Genomic DNA, 9,575 nt, shown 5'->3' on the forward strand with positions numbered 1-9,575 from the left:
ATGTGATGCTACAAGAGAACAAGAGGGGTGTGCAGAGAAAGGCAGGATTAACTGAGAGGAATTGATAATCCTGTGCTAGTGCACAGAAGGCACACAACACTTGTGCAGAAAGTGGGCGTTCTGAGAAACTGACATTAAAGGACAAAAGGAACAGCTGACAAAAGAAACAAAAACATTTTCCTTTGTCTACCTCAGTAGTGTGGCCATGTTAATAAACATATTTAAAAGCAGCCCTTGGTTGCCTGAGTTTGTGCACAATAGTGGTAGAGAGTTACCGATATGCTGTTCTGCATTTACAGTAACAACTTCCGCCTTTTCATGTTTCTACTCATGCTTTCCACATTACTAAATTGAAAATAATCCTGGGGAGCTGTCAGGACATGCTGATATAACTTCACTAAAAAAAACTTCATATTTGAGCACATACACAGGAGCGCAGATAAAACTTTATTGTCTTAGCTTTGTTCTCAAAAAAGAGCATGGGGTATTCTTATGTTGTTTTACATTGGTAACAAATGACATTAGTGACACTTTTGATAACGCAACATGGTGTATTTATAAAATGAATTTATCAAAATACACTTTGCACTAGGATAATAAATAAAGTTCAGCCAAACCAACCTACTCAAAGTTAATTTTAACTTTGGTAGATTCAAATGTGGTATACAGTCCATTATAACTACTATGCTTGCTCCTTCACCCCACCCCCCACCCCAAATGATGCTCAACTTTTGGGCTAAGGAAACAATAGTTTTTCCTGCTGTGATTTCTCATTCAACGTCGTCTTCGGTCAAGCACTGTGCAGTTACAATTCTCTGAAAAAGAAAATATTGGAACAACTTTAGAACAGTGTTATGAATGGCATAACTCCTTGCTGGATGAATTATTAAGATCAGTTGCCACTTGCAAAATTAAATTTAGATTCCCAACACCACTGCAATAAAAAGTTTGAAAGCAGCAAGTAGGCACTAAGAATGAGGACTATCTAGCAAACCAATATGAAATATTTGGTCAAGCCAACACTGGGAAAGCACTACTTACCTTAAATCCTCTAACCACTCTTAGAAATATTGTTGTTGTTGGCTTGAAACTATCTGAACATGGCAGAGTACAAGATTAATGGAATTTAAAAAAAAAAAATACCAGGAAGGCTTAGTTATATTAAGCCAGACATGAAATCCAGAGCAGACTGTTTTCTGCACCAGCACAGAATTTTCCAAATTCTGACAACTGCCACAGAACCTTGAGGATCCCACATTTTTTTATTTTGTCTTCTTTTAAAAAGTACCTTAAGTTCTTACTGTTAAAGAGATGTTTGAAAGTTTCAGGCAGTGGCTCCAAATAAAAAACTCCTTTGATCAAATAAAGGATTGCACTCTTCCATTCTGCTCTGAACCAGTTTCAAAAGTTCTCTGATTTCAGGGTTTCAGCAGTGACTTATCAACAAGCATTTTCAAAAGCATGGTTATGCACCCTGTTGCCTGCATAAATCTTACCATGTGCTCAAGAGCAGCTAAATGCCATCAGCACATTGACAACACCTCATGCCAAGTTTCCAATCAATTTCTTCCAGCAGCTTCACGCAGATGTTTCAGATTAAGGGGAAACAAGATGGAACCTATCACACCCCCTAGGATTGATTCCCTAGGATGGAGCAGTCACTTCCGAGCACAACATCCCAGCCCCTGTCTGACAATCAAGAGTGGAACCACTGCAAAGCAGTGCTTCCAATACCCAGAAAGGTACCATGGCTGATGGTATCAAGAGCAGTCTGAAAGGCATAGAAACATCAAGAGGATCATATTGCCACTATCTTTTGGCATAAGGGAAATCAAGGTAACTTCCATCTGAAAACTGGATCAAAACATGTATTACCACTTTGTCCAAGAATACTGAGTCATTCAGTTATTATGTAAAGTTTGGGCTATGCAAGAAGAGCCACCCCTGCCCATCACTCACCATTCTGTGAAGGTCACCACTCACTTTGCTCTGAAAACTAGAATTGTTCCCAGCATGCTCTTTTTTAAGGAGCCCCTGCATGGAGGAAGGAGCAAGATCACTGCATTTTGATTCTCTAAGCACAGTGATCAGGCCCCTTGCCTTCCTGGAGGAGGATGGAGCAAAGTGAGACATAGTACCGGAACACTATTGCAAAGCATTTGTAATGTCATATAAGAAGTTTTAACTATTTCTCCACAAACGAAACACCACAGTAATTCAATGCTTAAATTCTCACAGCAGTGTCTACAGTTGAGCTCTTTGTGTGCAGCCTCTTAATTTGGAAACTCACAGAAGTTGGACAGACTAGTATATTACAAACACTGTCAATTTCTAGTTCACTTCAGAAATACTAAAAATATTAACAGATACCAATGTGTAATGAATACCTTGTCGTCACTGTCCTCCCCCTTTTTCTTCTGGAGCTCCCAGAAGTTGCTGTCCAGGTTCAGCAACGTAAAAAGCTGCTGGGACATCCTTTATAAGCAGCCTTTGCCTAAAACTCCAATATCTAGCTCATGTGCATTTGTAGACTGCGGAACTTCTTCCACATCTGGAGAACTGAGATTGGCATGTGCTTACTTAGTGGGCAGTCAAACCTGTTCATCTACATCAAAGGGTGGGATGGAGTGACCTAGGTGGATTCCAGTCCTTTAATCAGGTAACTTGATTTGCACAACTTGCCAAAGTTGCCATTAACTTGCTAGTTAATGACTCCCTTCCTATAAGGTACCATTTCACACCAAGAATGCAGTATTCCCTCTCATGGCTCAGGCCTTCTAAAAAAATAAACTGAACTCTGTACATCTAGTTCATAGCTATACCCACTGCTTAGACACTAACATTCCACTGCTCCAAGCAGTTTGACCTCCACAAATGTTACCACCGATGAACTTATTTGGCACCAAGGACTGCAAGAAGAAATGCAACTGGCACAAAAGCTGCGCATTCTGGACTTTCTGGAAAATGCCAGCAGTGTAGCAAAAGCACTACTTGTCAAATTCCAATCAGAGAACCTTCCTCATTTCAACATCAAAAGCAACTACTGACATGGCAAATTATCTCCTCCCTTGGCATAGAACATACATTAAAATAAATCATGTGCACAGGTTGGCAATCTAACTTGAGAGCAGCTCTGCTAAACTTAGTAAGAATTCTGGGGAAAAAATGTATAGGATTATGATGTAAATAACCTTGACAAAGCCTAAATCTACTTCAGTGTAAAATAAAGCGTTTTGTACCTGACTAATTGTTGGAAGTTTAGTGAGCAGCATCTGAAAAACTGGTGGTGGAAGAGTCTGCTGAAGAACTTGTAGTAATTGCTGTGGTTGCCCACACACAGCAATGGCATTTGTCAAATGATCAACACCTTTTTCATATTCACCTGTTCAAAAATAAAATACATCAAATTGCATGTTGCAAACTTGTGCAGCATAGATTTGGAAGCACAAATGATATCCAACTTTCATCTCCAATAACAACACATTTCAACAAACGAGGTCAATGTCCCCAAGTCATTTCCTTCCTCATAAACTGGTCACAGAAAGAAGCCACTCAAAGAAGAGGTTGTTAGCTTGGAAACTGCAAGTTTCACTTGTTGTCCTGCTTCCGATAGTGAAACTTGCTTTTACAATTTCAACTTTCTTTGAAAACCATACACCAATACAAAGGGAGGTTTGAAAGATACCTCCGCAGTTAGCAATTCTGTGGATAAAACTGCTTACATCCAACACGACAGATTCCACATTGTAAAGATTGGAGGATGAACCCCTTGAACTTGCTTATTCAACTATTCTGGAGTCTTTTAATCTTGAACAGCATGAGGATGTAGACAGGATTCTTGGGAAGGTACAGTTGGCTACATGCACAGCTGATCCTTGCCCATCTTGTCTAATAAATTCCTAGGAGATTGGTGGTGGGGTACAGGACTAGACAAGCAGGATGATTAATTTGATGTGGAAAAGGTGTGGTTAATCATGTCTTGAAAAGTCAGTGGTCTACCCTCTTCGGACCCCACTGCACCAGACTTTATCAGTCAGTCTCTAATTTTCTGTTTTGGGACAATATATTCATATATATATATGGATGTCCCAACTGCAATGGTATATGGATGAGATTAACTTCTTAGACCCTTTACAATCTGATATTTGGATGGTATCCAAAACAAAGAGCCTTGGACAATGTAGTAGACAACATATATATAAAACTAGGCAGAGACAGTGCATCTTTATTGGGTCTGCTGACCCTTTAAGCAGCTTTCAATACCATTGATAATGGTGTCCTTCCTGCACCATTTTACCGGGTTGAGTCTTGAGAGCGAGGTATAATGGCTGCTCCATTATTTCTTGGAAGGCCAAATCCAACAGGTGATACCAGGAGTCCCATGCTTAACATGGACCTACTGGGTTCAATACTACATGACCTATAGCAGCGTTTCTCAAACTGTGGGTCAGTACCCACTAGATTGATCACAAGCCAATTTCAGGTGGGTCCCCATTCATTTCAATATTTTATTTTTAATATATTAGACATGATGCTACCATGGTATGCGACTGCATTTGGGGAAATGTTACAGACCTACACCTTTAACAGCTACTCTGTATATGCTTTTAACATTGATAGTCAATGGGACTTCCTACTGGGTAAGTTTGGGTAGGATTGCAACCTAGGATTGTTAAAAATTGTCCTGCTAATGATGTCACTTCTGGTCATGACATCATTTCCAGTGATCCTGACAAGATTTTCATTCTAAAAAGTGGGTCCCGGTGCTAAATGTGAGAGAACTACTGACCTATATAGTTAACATCTACATGAAACCACTGAGAGAGATTTTCTGGGTGCCACAAGTATGCAGATGACACCCAGCTCTACATCTCCCTTCCATATGATGCTGGAGAGGCTATGGAAATCCTGAATAATTATTAGGGGTCAGTAATGAGGATCAACAAGCTAAAATTAAAACCAGTTAAGACAGAAGTGTTATTTGCCAAAAGACCAGAGATCCAGATAATGGATTGTCAGATTTTTGTGAAAGAGGCTACACTCCCCTTGAAGGACTAAGTTTGCAGTTTGGGGATGTTCCTGCATGACCAGGTTATGGTTGTATCTTGGGACATATTTTCCATCTAAAGGTGTGTTCAAATTCCATCCTTTCCTTCTCAAATCAGTCTTGGTTATGATTAATTTTGATATAACCAATGTGTGCGTAGACTACTTCAATTTGCTCTACGTGGAACTGGCCTTGAAGAATACAAACAGGTGCAGAATGTTGTCACATGATTCTTGGCTGGTGCCAGGCAGTACGTTTTTGTCACTCCATTATTATTGCTATTATGCAGGTTGCCAATCCATTTCCAGGTGCAATTCAAAGTGCTGGTTGTTATCTTTAAAGCCCTGAATAGTTTAGGATGAGGTCACCTAGAGGACCATCTCTGTCCATATGAAACAACCAGTCCTCTTGACATCTTCCAGAAGGGCCTTCCTCTGTTCCATCAGCAGTGAAAGCTAGTGATAACAAGCTGGTGATAAGAAGAGAGAAGGGTCTTCTCTATAGTGGTACCTTGTTTGTAGCATGCAAGAATTCATAACAGTGGAAATCAGAATGGCTCCCCCTTTGCTATCTCTCCACAGCAGTTGAAAACCAAACCCTTTTAAGGTCGTACTTGTGGTTAGGGTTTGTTTTTTTTGGTTTAATTCTGTTAAGGTTGGTGCACTTGTGTATTTATATGTTTCGTTATATACCAATTATTTCTTCATAAGATTAGGGGATAGGTCTATTTTTCTTTTAATGTTGCCTTCTATACGTTTAAGTTGGCTGTAAGCCACTTCAGGCACCTATGATTGGAGGAAGAAAGAAGGGATAAGCATTCTTTAAATTAAGGACATATATATTCAATTTGATTATTGCGGAAGCTTCTAAGGATATAATTTAAATAATTAATGATCTTAGTACTGAAATGCCCTTTATTTCTCCCTCAAATTTAGAGAAATATGCTACAACCTTGTGCAAGTAATTCTTCACCAAGCTGTATTTCTTCAAGGAAGAACTTCTGAACTGCTTCAGCATCTTTTAGATCAGGCAACTGTAACAAAACATGTATCCAATTAGAAATCACAGTACATACTTTTGGATGTGAAACTGAAAAATATTTACTTCCCTTATGGCTTATAAAACTGAGCTGACCAAGAAGACAGAATACACGAGGGAGGGGGAATCACATTTTGGTTTTTCAATAGTGAAATTGTTACAATATGGCAAGAAGTTAATGCCCCCAGACCACAACCTATCTCATCATTTATGAAAGAACACATATGAACATTTACAATTGCTAAATAAATGTATTGCACAGCTTTATTTCTGAGGCATATTTGGGAAGATATCCAAAATACTTACTAGAAAAGGTTGTTAGCATGATAAATTCAAGCCGAAGCCCATTTTGAAGAGAATTCTGTATCGCAGATAAAATACAGCACAGTAAAAATTGAACTAAATGTTAAATGGTATTGATACCTTTGAAAGTCCTGCTCTCTCTTTGGCAAGCTTCTGTTTCTTCCTTCCTAAGGATTAAAACATACACACACTGAATATATATGTTCTATAATAATTTCTAGACTTGTATTTGATAAATGTATCAATTTTCAAATTACAGTGCTTAATGTACCCACAACTGATTTTGGACCAGAAAAACACTTGATTATGCTATGAAATGTATAATCAAAGTTAAAAATCACACAGGCAAATGCCTCATTTACAGATCCGTTTTACATCTGGATAAGTAAGAACCAACAGAGACTGGTCTCTGCATACAGATAAATTATTCACAAGAACTTATGAAAAATTTAGGGAGCTGATTTCCTCAATAGTTACACTGCTTGGATAAGTTTCTGAAAATTGTTGGAGTGGAAACGGTTACCAGCTCACATCTGAGAACTAGTTTATAGATTTTTTAACAAGTTTATACAGGTATATAAATAAAGATTATATCAAAGTACATGAGTGTTTGTTGTAGAGGTGAAATAATACAGAACCATGAGAGAACGTTCTGCATTTTGGATAGCTCTACATGTTTCTCTTGCATTCATCCTTATCCTGGAAGTTATAACAGCAATACTACCAGAAGGGTTTGAGAATGCATCAGGTGAAACAGTGATTAGTTAAGGAGAACTTGGAAATTTAGGGCACAAACAAAAACGATCCATGAGCTGCTGGAGATCTTTGGCAGAGTGGGTAGTGACAGCTGCATCGTCGGCAAAGAGGAAGTCACGCAGACATTTCAGCTGGACTTTGCTCTCAGTCTGGGCCTGCTATGGGGGCACTATTATAGCCACTGAGGTTTGAGCGCTTGGTGAGGCTTTTTTTCTTTAGGTGGGCCCTGATGCTGAAGTTTGGGAAGCACCGTTCACACATATGCGCAAACCACTCCTCACATGTATGTGCAGGCATGTTCTCTGGATACACATGCAATGTGGGTATGCAAGAAACAGGTCTCTGCCGCTGCAGGAATTGTGCAGCAACTATACAACTCCTGCAATGGCAGAGACCTGTTTGTTGCATGCACACAATATATGTGCACGTGTATCCAGAGAACAAGCCTGCACACGTGTGCGGGGAGCAGAGTCGAAGACGTGACAGGCAGGACGCCTCTTGCACGGGGGAGCGCTTGAGGACAGCCCTGGGGGGAAGTGCTCGTCTCTCCCTCACACGGAGCGGGGCCTTTGGGGCTGCCCCACAACCGTAGGTGCTTCTGCGTAAGAAGGCAGTACCCTCTCGGACTGGAGCCTGCTGCGTCGCCAGAGAACCCTCTGCGGCTGGGGGGCGGGGCGGGGGGCACGTGCCAGAAACTCAGCGACCGTTAACGGTCGTCCAGAAGGGAGGGGCGCCTCGCGCGCGAGAAGCGGCCACGAGACTCACGTTCCCGCAGGCGATTCTTGAAATTGGGGTCGCTCCGCCGCTTGCGGTCGAAGTAGATACAGTAGCCGATGAAGAGGGCCCCGCAGAGGCCCGCGGCGATGGCGCTGGTCTTGCCTACCATGGTCTCGCCCTGTGCCTCACAGGCACCTTGGAGCCGAAGCGGAAGACCCGGCCCACCGCTCCACACGCACGCTTCAGCATGCGCCTAGACGCGTCATCGAGCGGCGACAACAAACCGACGCGGTTGAACGCGGCGAGCGCCGGAAGGGAAGCGGGCACGCGCAGCCCGCCTCCTGCTTCCACTGCGCATGCGCGCGGTCCGATTCTTCACCTGTCGCCGCCTTGTCTGCATTGAGCATGCGTGTTGTGCGCACGCGGCCCTCTGCTTCCTGTGCAGGAAATGGAACGTCCGTTCAGCCGGTCTGTGCAGCGCATCTGCTGATGAGCTGCGCGACGTAAGCGCCCCCCCCATTGCATTCCTAGGGCTGCAATCCCGTGCTCACTTTCCTGGGAGTAAGCCCCATTGAGCACAATGGGACTTACTTCTGAGTAGACGTGCATAGGATTGTGCTGTCGCTGAATTTCCTGGGATACTGCAGTGCTTCGTGCGACAACGACCAGTCTTGGAAAGGAGGAAGGGCAACTGCATGGTATAGTCCTGTCTGTACTGTGGTGGCATTGCAGCCCCACCAGAGACAAAGGGTGACCTAGTGGTTTGGGAGGTGGATTCAGACGGGAAGATCCAGGTTCGAATCCCCCCTCAGCCTTGAAGCTCCTGGGCGACCTTGGGCCAGTCACTCAGCCTCACCTACCTCACAGGGTTGTTGTGAGGACACAGGAGGGGAGCAGCTGTGTGCAGCAGCCTGAGCTCTTTGGAGGAAGGGCGGTGTGAAAATAAATAAATACACACTTGAAATACAACTATATACCTTCAAAAGGTGGGTAGCTAATCTCCCTGAGGCCGGCAGTGCCACAGCTGCGGTTGGAGAGAAGACGAACGCTTGCAGCACAACTGACCTGAGAATGAATTTTGCATTCACTTCTAAGGTCTCTCTAAAACAGTGATTTTCAACCACTGTGCTGCGGCACACTGGTGTGCTACAGACACTTGGGAGAGGTTCATTTATTATTAGGGCCACTGGGGGGGTGTTAGCCCCTTTACCAGCAGCATGGTGTGCCCTGACAGTTTTAGCAGCTTGTCAGTGTGCGCTGAGCTGAAAAAGTTTGAAAATCTCTGCTCTAAAAGCACTTCCAGAACAAATAAATTAAAAGACTGCTCGCATGGCTAACATTTTCAAAAGAGCAGTGTAGGAACAAGGAAGGTGCTGCAATTTGGCACTAGCTTCCTATGGCCCTCTATTCAGCATAACTCTTCCTTCTCTATAGCTTACTGTAACTTCCCAAGCTTATTAAGGCTGCTCACTTAGCAACACCAGCTATGAAGCAAAAGTACACAGAGAAATGTTCAGTTGCTTCATAGTATTTCCACAGCTGAGTGTACTCTGGAAGTACAAAAGGAGCAAAGAATGAGTTGGAGATTAGTGTGAGCACAAACCGTGCTTGGGATGCATTGCCTCAGATACAGCCAAACATATAGGGGTTGTTGAGCCTGCAATATCCCGTAAAAGTTTGGCAGATAGAGGGATTTTCTTTTCCCTCTCACATA

At 42.5% G+C, this 9,575-nt stretch overlaps 1 protein-coding gene and 1 non-coding gene across 2 annotated transcripts; both read right to left on the bottom strand.

Moving 5' to 3' along the window:
• Window positions 1–426: 426 nt before the first annotated feature.
• Window positions 427–8,154, bottom strand: TOMM20 (translocase of outer mitochondrial membrane 20). Its single transcript, XM_066616966.1, has 5 exons — window positions 7,910–8,154; window positions 6,509–6,555; window positions 5,999–6,080; window positions 3,240–3,382; window positions 427–815 (listed from the first exon to the last, which is right to left on the bottom strand). Exons 1-5 carry the CDS (start codon window positions 8,028–8,030, stop codon window positions 771–773), a joined length of 438 nt encoding a protein of 145 aa, XP_066473063.1. The 5' UTR covers window positions 8,031–8,154; the 3' UTR covers window positions 427–770.
• LOC136638403 (small nucleolar RNA SNORA14) lies at window positions 6,994–7,133 on the bottom strand. Its single transcript, XR_010793623.1, has one exon. It is a non-coding gene; the product is annotated as a small nucleolar RNA SNORA14 (small nucleolar RNA).
• Window positions 8,155–9,575: the final 1,421 nt, after the last annotated feature.

This window comes from Tiliqua scincoides, chromosome 1, assembly GCF_035046505.1.
Source record: "Tiliqua scincoides isolate rTilSci1 chromosome 1, rTilSci1.hap2, whole genome shotgun sequence".
Taxonomy (NCBI): domain Eukaryota; kingdom Metazoa; phylum Chordata; class Lepidosauria; order Squamata; family Scincidae; genus Tiliqua; species Tiliqua scincoides.